This window comes from Coregonus lavaretus (assembly GCF_964263955.1).
Source record: "Coregonus lavaretus genome assembly, chromosome: 13".
In the NCBI taxonomy this organism is placed as follows: domain Eukaryota; kingdom Metazoa; phylum Chordata; class Actinopteri; order Salmoniformes; family Salmonidae; genus Coregonus; species Coregonus lavaretus.
Window position 1 is genome coordinate 2183218 of NC_140000.1, and position 16498 is coordinate 2199715.

Consider the following 16498-nt stretch of genomic DNA (forward strand, 5'->3'; position numbering starts at 1 on the left):
TCCTAGATCAACACTCCTACACTGAGATGGTTCACACATATGGTCCCTGAGCTTGTTTTTTTTAAATACTGTTCCAATATCTGCCCTCTTGAAAAGTATGAGCTAGACTTCAGTATAGATAAATAAGTTCCATCCACACAGGAAGGAGACGTTATTGAGACTCCACAGTATCATATCAATCCCAGTGCCCAAAACATTTGAAAGAGAAACTAATCAATGATATAGTACCCGTATAAAGACACAACCTGTGGCGACTTTATTCTCCTAAGTATAGCACACACACACAAATAATCTGTACAATCATGATGAGCTTTCACAACATGTCCGAGGTTCGTTCTCATTGTCCCCGGTGTGTTGAGGGCACAGAGTCAGACAACAAAACAACCAGGGTGGTTAAAAACAGGACTTCAGATCAGCTCCAGGTAGAAGTTTCCTCCAAGCCGCATTTCTAGGATCAGATTACCCAACCCCAGACCCTAACCTTAACCATTATGACGATCAAACATTATCTGACCCCAGACCAGCGGTTAGAGGCATCTTCTACCAACTCCCTAGTAGTGTCTCTAGCAGTATCGCTATACTCAGAAGTCCTAATGTTGGATACAAACAGGCAGCATTGTGATGTCACCCAGAGACACATTTGCTTTTTTTTTTTTAAGCTACAGAAAACAATATTTTAGATAAAGCAGGTTTTTAAAGAGTTAAGTCGTTTTCATGTTTCCTTTTTTGCCTTGGAAAGTTGAGTATCATAGTATGGTGATGCTGGTATTGTGACAACCCTAGTTAGAGGCAACTTGACAGTGTGTGGGTCAGCTGTTGGCTGTGGAGCCTGGCCCTGGAGACTGGAGGAACTCATAGGTCAGCTGTTGGCTGTGGAGCCTGGAGGAACTCATGGGTCAGCTGTTGGCTGTGGAGCCTGGCCCTGGAGACTGGAGGAACTCATAGGTCAGCTGTTGGCTGTGGAGCCTGGAGGAACTCATGGGTCAGCTGTTGGCTGTGGAGCCTGGCCCTGGAGACTGGAGGAACTCATAGGTCAGCTGTTGGCTGTGGAGCCTGGCCCTGGAGACTGGAGGAACTCATAGGTCAGCTGTTGGCTCTGGAGACTGGAGGAACTCATAGGTCAGCTGTTGGCTGTGGAGACTGGCCCTGGAGACTGGAGGAACTCATAGGTCAGCTGTTGGCTGTGGAGCCTGGAGGAACTCATAGGTCAGCTGTTGGCTGTGGAGCCTGGCTCTGGAGACTGGAGGAACTCATATGGGTCATGAACCATCTCAGACTGGTCACCAACACCCAGGTGTGATGGACTCCCTGTGGAGGAACACAGAATAACAGCACCAATGGTCATTCATTTGAAAATAACAAACAAAGCACATAAATCATGTGTCTATAAAGCCTTTGAAACATTGAAACCCATGTCTCCTTATTACATTTGACATGATATTTATTCATTTGGCAGAAGCTCTTATCCAGAGCGTCTTTCCTTATAGCTTTAAGTGACTGATGGGATATACCGAGCCTGTAAGTGTCAACAAGGTACAAAATGGCAACTGGCACGGACAAACCAAATCCTGTATGTTTCTGACACTGATTCAGCCAGGCAGGTGGAGGAGCTCCTGGCTACGCCCCAAATGGCACCCTATTCCCTACATAGTGCACTACTTTACATAATACTACTTTACATAGTGCACTACTTTTGTGCACTATATAGGGAATAGGGTGCCATTTGGGACTCACACACTGATACAGCCAAGTAAGTGGATGAGCTCCAGACAGTGTTGTCCTGAGGTCCTTACCCAGGTGGTGCTGGTCCCTGTCTGAGGTCCCTGACAGGGAGGAGAGGTTGGAGGAAGGTCTGGAGCCGCCCCTCTCCACCTGGCCCTCCTGGAACTCCTGCAGCAGCTTGGCTGCCTCCTCAAAGTGCTGCTGGCTGACCCCGTCCTCGTGCTCCGGCTCCTTCTTCACGGACTTCCCTGAGAGGAGAGGAGGGACACAGGGAAGACCATTACAGTCGTACAGGTGATGAAGATGACAGGGTCTGCATCCCAAAAACAACACCCTATTCCTATATAGTGCACTACTTTAGGGCTATGGTAAAGAATCATGAACTATAAAGCCTATTTTATGACACATTCTGTGTGTGTGTGTGTGTGTGTGTGTGTGTGTGGTGGTGGGGGGGGGGGGGTTGTAAACATATTGATGATGATGGTTATAATTGAAACGATACCACTAAATGACAACCTGTAGGATTCTCACCTAAAGAGTTGAGCATGGACATCTCCAGAGACATGTCAGAGTAGCTCTTCATGGACATGAAGTCCAGCACTGAGCTGCCCTCTCCCAGACCTGTCCCATCAGCCACCTGGGCAAATAAACAAACAAACACATCCGGAGGGTCAACCATGTGGGGAAAGCAGGACGGACACAGACACGCACACACACACGCCTCATTTTACTCCAACCACCAAACTAAACCACTGTAAGCGTATTCAATTGAACAGCTGTAAAATACTTTACATGCATATCGTAAATGTTGCTCTTGGTTTCGTCAGGTAACGCCATGTTTCTTTTCTGAAACAGAAGATGACATATTACAACCACATTAACATAATGTACATTCACACAGCTTTTACCAGAAATTAAAAAATCTATCTGCAAATACACATGCCCCCTCTAAAAAAGGACTTACTGTGCTTTTGGAAGTCATATGTGTGACTGTGTGTCCCAGATGGCACCAACACGGTGCCACGGCCCTGGTCAAAGGTAGAACCCTATATAGGGAATAGGGTGCTATTTGGGGTTCAGCCTGTATGAGTGCGTAAGTGGGGTACCAACCTGTCTGATCTGGAAGACAGCCTTGGAGTGATCCCCTGCAGTCATCTTATCCAGGAGCCCGTCAACCAAACGCTTAGTAACGTTCCCACAACCTTTAACAAACTCCTGAATACTGGAATGAGGAAGGAGACAGCATTTACACAGTGCATAATATAATGTTAAGGCTTTTCGTATAGTACCTTACTAAAATACAAGATGTGCACTGCAGTTAGCGTTGCAAAATCCCGGTAACTTTCCCAAAGTTCCCAGATTTTTCAGATATTCCTGGATTTCCTTATTATTGCATCCTGATTGCAGGAATCCTCAGATGGGAACTCCAGTAATGATGTGAGTGCTGCTACAGCATTGACTAACCTGAGAGCACACTGCACCCCAGTCTCGTCCCCGTAGGCTGAGTAGAGCATGTCCATCTCATCAGGCAGCAGGTCTGGGTAGATGGAGTTGTTCTGCAGGGTCTGGGTCTTATAGGTGCTGCTCAGGAACGTCACTACACACACAGGAAGAGCAGAGGAGGAAGCCTTGGAAGAAATTCTCTCTCTCATCATAGCCAACAGCATGAAAGACAGAAACTATCACTTCTAAGCACCAGAGGTCAAATTGACTTTTTACATCGTCAGGACATATATCAAAACGTGTTAGCTAACAGCTAAGCAGCTTTGCACTTTCTACACATACCCTTGTGTCTCCTGTCATCTTTGAAGCCCAGTGTTGTTAATCCAGGTAGCAGTTTATTGGACAGAGAGCTCAGGTCCACAGGGTGGGTCTCCTCCTCTGGGAAATAGAGTCAGAAAAGGTACTTCCCTCCGTGTTATATGGTCCAGAACATCTTGGACATTTATCTGATACATACATCTATACAGGTTCTATGGTTGCGACCCAAATGGTAGCCTACTCCCTATATAGTGCACTACCTTTGACCAGAGACCATAGGGTCCATAGGGCTCTGGTCAAAAGTAGTGCACTACATAGGGAATAGTGCCATTTGGGACTGTGAGTTTCCCACTGGATAATACGCTAGAAAAGTAGGGAACAAACCTTCTGCTTCTGGATTCAGCTGATTCACTACAGTGTACAACAGATTGCCATCAGGCTCTTTCCTCAGGTAACCCATCTAAAAACAAAGGGACACAAGAACCGTGTGGTCACCGTAGTAACTAAACATAGATCTACCCTGGCGTCCACTTTAAGTCCAACAATATCTAGTAAACCTGACTCAAAGCCAGGGATTCGAACCAGCAACCCTCCGCTTCTCTAACCTCTAGGCTACCAGTCATATCTGATTAAAACAGACACTGGTGCATTGAGTACCTTGGAGTTGGGCATATAGCAGTTGATTATTATACACTACCAGTCAAAAGTTTGGACACACCTACTCATTCAAGAGTTTTTCTTTATTTTTACTATTTTCTACATTGTATAATAGTGAAGACATCAAAACTATGAAATAACACATATGGAATCATGTAGTAACCAAAGAAGTGTTAAACAAATCAAAATATATTTTATATTTGAGATTCTTCAAAGTAGCCACCCTTTGCCTTGATGACAGCTTTGCATACTCTTGGCCTCTCAAATAAATGCTTCACAGAGTTCAAGTAACAGACACATCGCAACATCAACTGTTCAGAGGAGACTGCGTGAATCAGGCCTTCATGGTCGAATTGCTGCAAAGAAACCACTACTAAAGGTCACCAATAAGAAGAAGAGACCTGCTTGGGCCAAGAAACACGAGCAATGGACATTAGACCGGTGGAATTCTGTCCTTTGGTCCGATGAGTCCAAATTTGAGATTTTTGGTTCCAACAGCCGTGTCTTTGTGAGACGCAGAGTAGGTGAACAGATGATCTCACCGTGACGCACGGAGGAGGTGGTGTGATGTGTGGGGGTGCTTTGCTGGTGACAATGTCTGTGATTTATTTCGAATTCAAGGCACACTTAACCAGAGCGTTCTGCAGCGATACGCCATCCCATCTGGTTTGCGCTTTGTGGGACTATCATTTGTGTTTCAACAGGATAATGACCCAAAACACACATCCAGGCTGTGTAAGGGCTATTTGACCAAGAAGGAGAGTGATGGAGTGCTGCATCAGATGACCTGGCCTCCACAATCACCCGACCTCAACCCAATTGAGATGGTTTGGGATGAGTTGGACCGCAGAGTGAAGGAAAAGCAGCCAACAAGTGCTCAGCATATGTGGGAACTCCTTCAAGACTGTTGGAAAAGCATTTCTCATTAAGCTGGTTGAGAGAATGCCAAGAATGTGCAAAGATGTCATCAAGGCAAAGGGTGGCTACTTTGAAGAATCTAAAATCTAAAATATATTTTGATTTGTTTAACACTTTTTTGGTTACTACATGATTCCATATGTGTTATTTCATAGTTTTGATGTCTTCACAATTATTCTACAAATGTAGAAAATAGTAAAAATAAAGAAAAACCCTTGAATGAGTAGGTGTGTCCAAACTTTTGACTGGTAGTGTATATACACCTTGGAGTTGGGTATATAGCAGTTGATTATTATATACACCTTGGAGTTGGGCATGTATCGGTTGATGCGGTCGTGTGCTTCATCTGCAGCGTGCTCCACCAGGGCCAGAACGTGTTCCTCCGCTGTGCTGTCGGTCAGGCTGCAGGCGTTCCCCTCTGGCTCATATAGGTAACTGCTGGGACCACAGAGATCCACACTGTTACTCCACAGATCACTGGTTAATACAGGTAACTGCTGGGACCACAGAGATACAGAATGTTACTCCACAGATCACTGGTTAATACAGGTAACTGCTGGGACCACAGAGATCCACACTGTTACTCCACAGATCACTGGTTAATACAGGTAACTGCTGGGACCACAGAGATCCACACTGTTACTCCACAGCTCACTGGTTAATACAGGTAACTGCTGGGACCACAGAGATCCACACTGTTACTCCACAGATCACTGGTTAATACAGGTAACTGCTGGGACCACAGAGATACAGAATGTTACTCCACAGATCACTGGTTAATACAGGTAACTGCTGGGACCACAGAGATCCACACTGTTACTCCACAGATCACTGGTTAATACAGGTAACTGCTGGGACCACAGAGATACAGAATGTTACTCCACAGATCACTGGTTAATACAGGTAACTGCTGGGACCACAGAGATCCACACTGTTACTCCACAGATCACTGGTTAATACAGGTAACTGCTGGGACCACAGAGATCCACACTGTTACTCCACAGCTCACTGGTTAATACAGGTAACTGCTGGGACCACAGAGATCCACACTGTTACTCCACAGATCACTGGTTAATACAGGTAACTGCTGGGACCACAGAGATCCACACTGTTACTCCACAGATCACTGGTTAATACAGGTAACTGCTGGGACCACAGAGATCCACACTGTTACTCCACAGATCACTGGTTAATACAGGTAACTGCTGGGACCACAGAGATCCACACTGTTACTCCACAGATCACTGGTTAATACAGGTAACTGCTGGGACCACAGAGATACAGAATGTTACTCCACAGATCACTGGTTAATACAGGTAACTGCTGGGACAAGGGCTGGTCCTGGCCGTTCTGCCACCCTAGGCGAGACCAAAAAATGGCCGCCCCTACAACAATTATTCCAGTAAGCAAAATGATGTTGAAAAGACATCTAAAATAGGTATTTTTTCCAGATGTTGAAGTTAGGTTCCATTTAGGTTCTGAATGAAAGGTGAAAATACGTATTTTCCGGACGTTGAAATCAGGTACATTTTCGGTTCTGAATGAACGTTGAAAGTAGCTATTTTCTGGGCACTGAAATACGTTCATTTTCAGCTTAATTTTCGGTTCTGAATGAAAGTTGAAAAAAATAAAATTAAAATGGTCCGATTCGAACCAACTCTGAACCAGTCATAGACGTCTATGTTTGGGCCAAATCAAGGCTAGTCCAGACCGGACAAAAAATTTGAACCAAACATAGATGTCTATGATTGGTTCAGAGTTGGTCCGGATCGGACCCAAAAACAAAGTCCGTGGACGTGTAAATCAAGGCTGGTCCAGACTGCACCAAAAAAACAAGTCCAGTTCGGACAGGAACAAAAGAAGAGGTCAGCGTCGGTCCGTGCTTACTGGGGTATAGCCTACAGCAGGGATGGGCAACTCCAGTGTAACACTTTTCCCCAATCCCTTGTCAACACAGCTGATGAAACTAATTGCATTCTAAACTGAAGATTATGATTAGTTGATTATTGGTGTCAGATGTGTTTTCTGGGTCTGGGGCAAAAGTGTGACACCAATCAGGCCCCTGAGGACTGGAGTTGTCCATCCCTGGCCTACAGGCCCACAATGCCCATCTATTTGGTAGGCCCACCGTTTGCAAAACAGGCCATTGCATTGTCTTTATTAGTCGTGATTCCTGTGACTAATCAATCTGGCTATTTAAGCTCTGAATATCAGCTACCCAACTTTATCAGGAGGGGTTATCCCGAGCCATTTTTGCAATGTGTTTAAACAGCGGGAAATGCAGAAGTATTTTCTTTTTCGCTATGATCAGCTCGTAAAAAATGTATGGATACAAACTTGAAACCACTGATCATGACAATTTAGCCCACCAGATGAAACTCTTGGACAGCAGTTGTAAGTAACCCGATTGTCCATTCCATATTGTCCATTTTACTTTGACCTGTCCTGTTTTTAGGATATGTCGTTTGTTAACATGTCAGTGCATTTTTTATTTGATTGGGCGCCATTTAGGTTAGGCTATTTGATCGGAGAAACCTGCATGATGTAAAAAAGTTTATATCTAATTACATTGTCATACATTTTATCTCCAGCCTATAGGCTACATACGCTTTCTACTATATCCTACATCTGCTACATATATGTTCGATTATTTTTCTGACGGAATATTAGTGGAGCGCCGCAGCGATGGGTCTCTCCAACAGCACCCTGGAGAGGCGCGCTGGGAATGGACAAGATAAACATTTTGCGTCCCTGCCTTTGACAAAGTGGACACTGTTTATCACAGGGCGGCATCAGCGCTCACCTAAAAAGCCCATCTGCCACTGGTTGAGAGAAACTGTCATTGTTTATGGGCAGAATTATGTGAAGTTTTATGTGTTGTTGGAGGTGCGTCTTGGTCAGTTTAACCACCTAATCCTGCCTAATGAGCGGGCCGGCCCTGGCTGGGACCACAGAGATACACACTGTTACTCTACAGTTCATGGTTATGCAGCATGTCGGATGTAACATGTAGGATACAATGAACACCATACAGTAGTGGTTTATGGGCCTCATCCGTCGCATTGTACCAAGCCTGGGACAACAGAAGGGACTACTTGAGCAATGATGTCACGTGTACACATGCAGTACATGATGCATTAGACCAACATCTACTGAAGTCAAGACACTGGACTAGAGAGTAGGCCAGTCCATTCTACCTGATGACTTCCTTCATATCTTTGATGTCTTTGGGCTGTTTCTTGGATTTCTTGGCCGACGCCGACTCCACGGGCACGGGGACGACCTCCGGCGGGGGCTCCTCGGACGCCACGTCCTCGTCCCCCAAAATGGCCGCCTGCTGAGAGAAATCCATGTCCTGCATGAAAGACATGCTGCGCTTCAGAGCTAACAGCCGCTCCTGTAAACAGAGTACAGAGCCACAGAGAAAGAGAGAGCCACAGAGAGAGAGAGAAAGAGAACCAAAGGGCAACACTTTATACTCCATCTGCCACAACTCAGCCAGAGAGTGATAGGATGGCTGGTGGGATGGCAGGATGGGATGGCTGGTAGGATGGCAGGATGGATTGGCAGGATCGGATTGCTGGTGGGATGGTGGTGATGAGTCTAACTGCGATGGTGATGATTGTTAGGAGGGAAATCATTGAACAAACATCTCTCTCGAGTCACACATCTGCCCTCTATCTGTTTTTGTTGTTCTACAGTCTCCTGAATGCTCCAATGCTACATTACGGAAATATACAAGGACCTTAGAGTGTGTTGAGTCTGAAGTAAAAGCACACAGAGGCAAATCTGTTTCACAAAGCCAGAGAGGAAGAAGAATGACCAACAGGTCAACAGGTCAACAGGTCAACAGGCATAGAGAGAACAGAAAAGGACAAGACAAGGGCAAACAGGAAGCACCAGCGAAGACATCTGTCACAGGAATGGATGGGTTATGAACATCCACACGCACAACAAATCATACACTGACAATCACATTTCTATCCGGTCCTTGTAGGACACAGACACTACTCATTACTTTGCTCATCATCTTGAAGCCAGTGTGCAGCAGTTTCTTGGCAGCCTTGTAGTAAACTGTCTCTGGCCGGTTATACACCATGGCATTATCACACATCAGCTTGAAGTCTGCCTGCAACAGAGGAAGCATCAGCTTTAGAAGAAGAAGCTCCATCACTCAATTACAAACATAAAACTGATACAAATACTTCAACACAAATATTTTTTCAATTGAAGCAAATAAATATCCTCCTTTGAAAACACTATCCATGTTATGAATGTTACCATTATGTAAAGCACACACACATTCATTTCCACAAGTTATATCAACGTGATAACACCAAGGCTCTTCCACAATGAATCTTTCACTGATTCCTTCTAACCCCCCCCCCCCCCTACAAAATAAAAAAACAATAAAAAAAAACAATTGTAAAGTGGTTATCCCACTGGCTATAAGGTGAATGCACCTATTTGTAAGTCGCTCTGGATAAGAGCGTCTGCTAAATGACGTAAATGTAATGTAAATGTAAACTTCTGTCCTTGTCACTTTCTCAAAATGCATTGGAGAAGAAGGTCCAAAGGGAGGCACGTTGGACCTTCTCCAATACAGTTGCGAAAGAGGCGAGGAAGTAGCATCACCTCACCTTGAACTCTGTGACGGTTTTGTACTCGTTGTCTGTGATCTTGTCGTTCATGGTGCTGAAGTCCATGGGGTGTTTGATTATCACAGAGTAACCCGGAGCGATGGCGTCTGTCACTGGGAAAGTGAAGAACCCATGGGCATCCTTCCTGGAAAGACAAGACAATCAATTAGTACCGACTGAACTGACTTTCATGTCACCAACAGGCATAATCCAGAGATGTTCGTGGATCTGTCACTGACCACGTTTACATTGCCACAGTATTCCAGATAGTAGCTCATATCCTGCTTAAGGTCTTATTCGGGGTAAGCTGTTTACATGCACCTTTGATATCCCGCTCACAAGAATCCCTGTACCCATGAATAAACAGAATATTCCTAATTTAAATTCATATGGGTTAAATGGAATAGTAACTGAAATATGGACACTGACAGTAGGCCTATAACCTCTCACATGTAGCCTAATATAATAAGAATTATGCATTTCTTGCAGTAAAATTATAAAACAAATGTTAATGTTGTCTCGGGAACAGGAGAAGAGAAATATGATTTATTTCTTCCATCATCTCTTGAGAAAAGGTGAATGGGCGTGTAATGTGTTGTCTTTGACACCGTTATGCAAGCAGACAGTATTTCAACCACCTAAAATAAGCTGAAGTCTTATCAGCAATGTGTTTCATAATTTCTCAGTTTTTCATTTCCTTAAAACCGGTCAAACATTTTGACATTTTGCACAGGACCAATCTTTCCACTGTTTTGGAGTTATTGCGTTTTCACCCCGGTCCCTAAAAGCAGACCTAAACGAAACAGACAACGTTACTGGTGTTAACTAGATAACTGATGCATTCATTCTATCAATGTAAGACATTCTGGTGAGCACTACTTTATTTAGTCTCCTGGGGCAACAAGTCATGACAGAAGACAAGCTGCATGTATCAAACTATAGTTGACAAATGGCCTACCAAATGTCGGAAATTATAATATGGCCTACCAAATGTCGGAAATTATACGCAGAAACGTGTCTAAGTTAGGGATGAAAGTAGCCAGTAGGCTATACGGTCTAGTATGGAGTATCAACAAAATAAATTATTATGGTGGATCGAACCGCGCAGGTAGCCTACTTTTTGAAGTGATTTGTTTGACAGTTGAAAACATCATCACACAACACCCACGATATGCGAAACTGAGGCCGATAAGATGTTTACATGCCACAGTATCCTGTCTAAGATCAACATATCCCAGGCATCTTATCCGGGTTTCTCATAACAGAATACTTGAGCATTCCGAATAATAACGGGATTCTGGTGTTGATGTAAACGTGGTCGATGTTGTCAGAGAGCCTTGCCTCTGAAGCTGGCGCAGGAAGTGTTCCAGGAGCTGCTGCCGAGGGGTGCACTCACTCTCTGAGGGAAGAGACAAACACACAATCACATGTCATCCTATTTTACATTAGTCTTTAACACCTCACAGATTACTATGGATGTACAATGTATGTTATGATCAAGCAATAAGGCCTGAGTGGGTGTGGTATATGGCCAATATACCACGGCTAAAGGCTGTTCTTCTGCACGACACAACGCGGAGTGCCTGGATACAGCCCTTAGCCGTGGTATATTGGCGCTATATCACAAACCCCCGAGGTGCCTTATTGCTATTATAAACTGGTTACTAACTTGATTAGAGCAGTAAAAATAAATGTTTTGTCACACCTGTGGTATACGGTCTGATGTACCACGGCTGTCAGCCAATCAGCATTCAGGGCTCAAACCACCCAGTTTATAAATCAGTAATAACATGTGTAATAACATGTAACAACACAGGAGAACAGCTAGATTATTACCCGGGGCTGTCCTGCAAGCCCTGATAGGCCGGTCTCCTTGCTGCTCCACCTCTGCCTTGATGTTGGGGTGAAACTGGTCCATCATCTCCGGCTCCATCTCAAACCTCTTCCTCTTCTTCTCCTCCTGCTGCTGCTGAGACAGACAGGCAAAGCCACAACAGGAGTCAGTGACATGGTCCTCATTAAACTACTGGAGATTGTCCTATGATCTCCTAGTTATTATGGTTAGGGTTAGTGTATGAATGAGTACTTATAATACTTGTTAGACGGTAGTAAAGGCAGTAATGTACAGTATTGCCAAACACTGTATTCTTATTTACTTCACTATCTCCAGTTCCACTATCTCCTATAGGACCAGGAGGTGCCCAGTTCCACTATCTCCTATAGGACCAGGAGGTCCCCAGTTCCACTATCTCCTATAGGACCAGGAGGTCTCCAGTTCCACTATCTCCTATAGGACCAGGAGGTCTCCAGTTCCACTATCTCCTGTAGGACCAGGAGGTCTCCAGTTCCACTATCTCCTGTAGGACCAGGAGGTCTCCAGTTCCACTATCTCCTATAGGACCAGGAGGTCTCCAGTTCCACTATGTCCTTTAGGACCAGGAGGTCTCCAGTTCCACTATCTCCTATAGGACCAGGAGGTCTCCAGTTCCACTATCTCCTATAGGACCAGGAGGTCCCCAGCTCCACTATCTCCTATAGGACCAGGAGGTCCCCAGCTCCACTATCTCCTATAGGACCAGGAGGTCCCCAGTTCCACTATCTCCTATAGGACCAGGAGGTCCCCAGTTCCACTATCTCCTATAGGACCAGGAGGTCCCCAGCTCCACTATCTCCTATAGGACCAGGAGGTCCCCAGCTCCACTATCTCCTATAGGACCAGGAGGTCCCCAGCTCCACTATCTCCTATAGGACCAGGAGGTCCCCAGTTCCACTATCTCCTATAGGACCAGGAGGTCTCCAGTTCCACTATGTCCTTTAGGACCAGGAGGTCTCCAGTTCCACTATGTCCTATAGGACCAGGAGGTCTCCAGTTCCACTATGTCCTTTAGGACCAGGAGGTCTCCAGTTCCACTATCTCCTATAGGACCAGGAGGTCTCCAGTTCCACTATCTCCTATAGGACCAGGAGGTCCCAAGCTCCACTATCTCCTATAGGACCAGGAGGTCCCCAGCTCCACTATCTCCTATAGGACCAGGAGGTCCCCAGCTCCACTATCTCCTATAGGACCAGGAGGTCCCCAGCTCCACTATCTCCTATAGGACCAGGAGGTCCCCAGCTCCACTATCTCCTATAGGACCAGGAGGTCCCCAGCTCCACTATCTCCTATAGGACCAGGAGGTCCCCAGCTCCACTATCTCCTATAGGACCAGGAGGTCCCCAGTTCCACTATCTCCTATAGGACCAGGAGGTCCCCAGTTCCACTATCTCCTATAGGACCAGGAGGTCCCCAGCTCCACTATCTCCTATAGGACCAGGAGGTCTCCAGTTCCACTATGTCCTTTAGGACCAGGAGGTCTCCAGTTCCACTATGTCCTTTAGGACCAGGAGGTCTCCAGTTCCACTATCTCCTGTAGGACCAGGAGGTCTCCAGTTCCACTATCTCCTGTAGGACCAGGAGGTCTCCAGTTCCACTATCTCCTGTAGGACCAGGAGGTCTCCAGTTCCACTATCTCATATAGGACCAGGAGGTCTCCAGCTCCACTATGTCCTTTAGGACCAGGAGGTCTCCAGTTCCACTATGTCCTTTAGGACCAGGAGGTCTCCAGTTCCACTATCTCCTGTAGGACCAGGAGGTCTCCAGTTCCACTATCTCCTGTAGGACCAGGAGGTCCCCAGCTCCACTATCTCCTATAGGACCAGGAGGTCTCCAGCTCCACTATGTCCTTTAGGACCAGGAGGTCTCCAGTTCCACTATGTCCTTTAGGACCAGGAGGTCTCCAGTTCCACTATCTCCTATAGGACCAGGAGGTTTCCAGTTCCACTATCTCCTATAGGACCAGGAGGTCCCCAGTTCCACTCTCTCCTATAGGACCAGGAGGTCCCCAGCTCCACTATCTCCTATAGGACCAGGAGGTCTCCAGTTCCACTATGTCCTTTAGGACCAGGAGGTCTCCAGTTCCACTATCTCCTGTAGGCCCAGGAGGTCTCCAGTTCCACTATCTCCTGTAGGACCAGGAGGTCTCCAGTTCCACTATCTCCTGTAGGACCAGGAGGTCTCCAGTTCCACTATCTCCTATAGGACCAGGAGGTCTCCAGTTCCACTATCTCCTATAGGACCAGGAGGTCTCCAGCTCCACTATGTCCTTTAGGACCAGGAGGTCTCCAGTTCCACTCTCTCCTATAGGACCAGGAGGTCCCCAGCTCCACTATCTCCTATAGGACCAGGAGGTCCCCAGCTCCACTATCTCCTATAGGACCAGGAGGTTTCCAGTTCCACTATCTCCTGTAGGACCAAGAGGTTTTCCGACCATGTGACCTCCAGGAAAACATTATCGGCTCTAGGGCTCAAGTAAGCTTGCTGCAAGTAAGCATTTCATTGGACGGTGTATACAATGTGTATCCTGTACATACGACTAATAAAACTTGAAACTTGAGTAATTCAAACCAAAAACGTTCTCACCTCAAAACTAATACCAATGTTTGGTATCTTTGGCAGCATGAAAGGCTGGACTGCCACACCAGTGTGACTGGGCACCACACTGGGCAGGCCGACACCACTGGCAGAGGCAGTAGCAGCCTCTGATTCATTCAGATCCCGCTCTCTCTTCTTCCTCTTCTCTTCCTGTCAAAGATCACACATTCATTCATTGATTATTGTTTTTTTTGTCCTTTTTTTTATGAAAGGCTGCCTCCCAAATGGCATCATATTATCCCCTTTACAGTGTGCACTACTTCTGACCAGGGCCCATATGGATCTGGTCAAAAGTAGTGCACTATATAGGGAGCCATTTGGGACACACACTTATTCAGCTCATACTCACTTTCCGTCTTCTCCTCTCCTCATCATCTACGTGTTTGTCTTTCTCCTTCTCAGACTTTTTCTTCTTCTTCTTCTTTTTGTCCTTGTGGCGCTCTCGTTCATGGTCTGACCTGTCGTCGTAGTAACTAGAGTCATGGCCGGAGCCTGAGAGTTCTGTGATCTCACTTCCTCCCACTTTCAGCACCAGCTTCAACGGCTTCTCAAAAGGCTTGTCCTCACAGTCTGAAAACAGAGACCACATTTAACTGAGTGATGGGTCATACCCAGTGCAAGATCAACAAGCATGATGTGTCATCATACTAGCAGAAGATGTGGTGTGTGTGTTACTGTGTAATAAGTGATGATAAACATTAGCTACCCATCACAGAGATCTATCTGCTGGGCAATGCTACCACTACGACAGGATTATTATTATGAATATTTTTTTCTCCACCTTTATTTAACCAGGTAAGCCAGTTGAGAACAAGTTCTCATTTACAACTGCGACCTGGCCAAGATAAAGCAAAGCAGTGCGATAAAAACAACAACACAGAGTTACATATGGGATAAAACAAAACATAAAGTCAAAAATACAACAGAAAATATATATACAGTGTGTGCGAATGTAGTAAGTTATGGAGGTAAGGCAATAAATAGGCCATAGTGCAAAATAGTTACAATTTAGTATTAACACTGGAATGATAGATGTGCAAGAGATGATGTGCAAATAGAGATACTGGGGTGCAAATGAGCAAAATAAATAACAATATGGGGATGAGGTAGTTGGGTGGGCTAATTTCAGATGAGCTGTGTACAGGTGCAGTGATCGGTAAGGTGCTTTGACGACTGATGCTTAAAGTTAGTGAGGGAGATAAGAGTCTCCAGCTTCAGAGATTTTTGCAGTTCGTTCCAGTCATTGGCAGCAGAGAACTGGAAGGAATGGCGGCCAAAGGAGGTGTTGGCTTTGGGGATGACCAGTGAGATATACCTGCTGGAGCGCAGACTACGGGTGGGTGCTGCTATGGTGACCAGTGAGCTAAGATAAACCGGGAATTTGACTAGCAGTGATTTATAGATGACCTGGAGCCAGTGGGTTTGGTGACGAATATGTAGTGAGGACCAGCCAACAAGAGCGTACAGGTCACAGTGGTGGGTAGTATATGGGGCTTTGGTGACAAAACGGACGGCACTGTGATAGACTACATCCAATTTGCTGAGTAGAGTGTTGGAGGCTATTTTGTAAATTACATCGCCGAAGTCAGTTTTAGGAGGGCATGTTTGGCAGCATGAGTGAAGGAGGCTTTGTTGCGAAATAGGAAGCCGATTCTAGATTTAACTTTGGATTGGAGATTCTTAATGTGAGTCTGGAAGGAGAGTTTACAGTCTAACCAGACACCTAGGTATTTGTAGTTGTCCACGTACTCTAGGTCAGACCCGCCGAGAGTAGTGATTCTATTCGGTTGGGCGGGTGCCAGCAGCGTTCGATTGAAGAGCATGCATTTAGTTTTACTAGTGTTTAAGAGCAGTTGGAGGCTACTGAAGGAGTGTTGTATGGCATTGATTGGATAAACTGGCTAGATAGCGTTAATGCCAATATTATGCAAACTCAATCTTGATAAGACCTGATACACATCCCTCATAATATTAATTGGTAATGCTTATGGCAGCAAGCAACAGAAGTGGAGGAATAGTAAGTTAGCACTGGCACCGCAGGACGATTCAGTAATCTGGCCAGTAAGTAGGATAACGTTAGCTAGCGAACGCTGCTAGCTTGCTAGGCTAGCAAAATGGGACAAAGCCAGGCTTTGAATAGGTTTCTTTGCTCACTTACCATCAACTGTTCTCCACTCCGGCTTGTGCTTTTTATGCTTCTTCCCCATGTTTGTTGTGTTTAAATTAAGCGAAAGCGTCTAGTAATTAGGTATCTGTATCTAATCATTGTTTGCATCAAATGCGATCCGTACCCCAATAACCCGGAAGTACATTTCCCACAACAATGCAT

At 45.5% G+C, this 16498-nt stretch overlaps 1 protein-coding gene across 3 annotated transcripts; it reads right to left on the reverse strand.

The window, feature by feature from the left end:
- Positions 1 to 228: 228 nt before the first annotated feature.
- Positions 229 to 16491, reverse strand: LOC311140544 (bromodomain-containing protein 9-like). Of its 3 annotated transcripts, none has more exons than XM_084175646.1 (17): positions 16328 to 16491; positions 14519 to 14739; positions 14158 to 14319; positions 11535 to 11664; positions 11040 to 11097; positions 9699 to 9843; positions 9077 to 9187; positions 8256 to 8395; positions 5361 to 5496; positions 3868 to 3943; positions 3508 to 3603; positions 3187 to 3319; positions 2833 to 2944; positions 2515 to 2568; positions 2254 to 2359; positions 1794 to 1970; positions 229 to 1308 (listed from the first exon to the last, which is right to left on the reverse strand). In XM_084175646.1, the coding sequence occupies exons 1-17, from the start codon at positions 16374 to 16376 to the stop codon at positions 1208 to 1210; spliced, it is 2007 nt and encodes a 668-aa protein (XP_084031772.1). In that variant the 5' UTR covers positions 16377 to 16491; the 3' UTR covers positions 229 to 1207. The 3 variants fall into 3 exon arrangements, with proteins under 3 accessions (XP_084031772.1, XP_084031771.1, XP_084031773.1); XM_084175645.1 differs by having other exon boundaries at positions 8256 to 8455; XM_084175647.1 differs by having other exon boundaries at positions 11535 to 11661; positions 16328 to 16479.
- Positions 16492 to 16498: the final 7 nt, after the last annotated feature.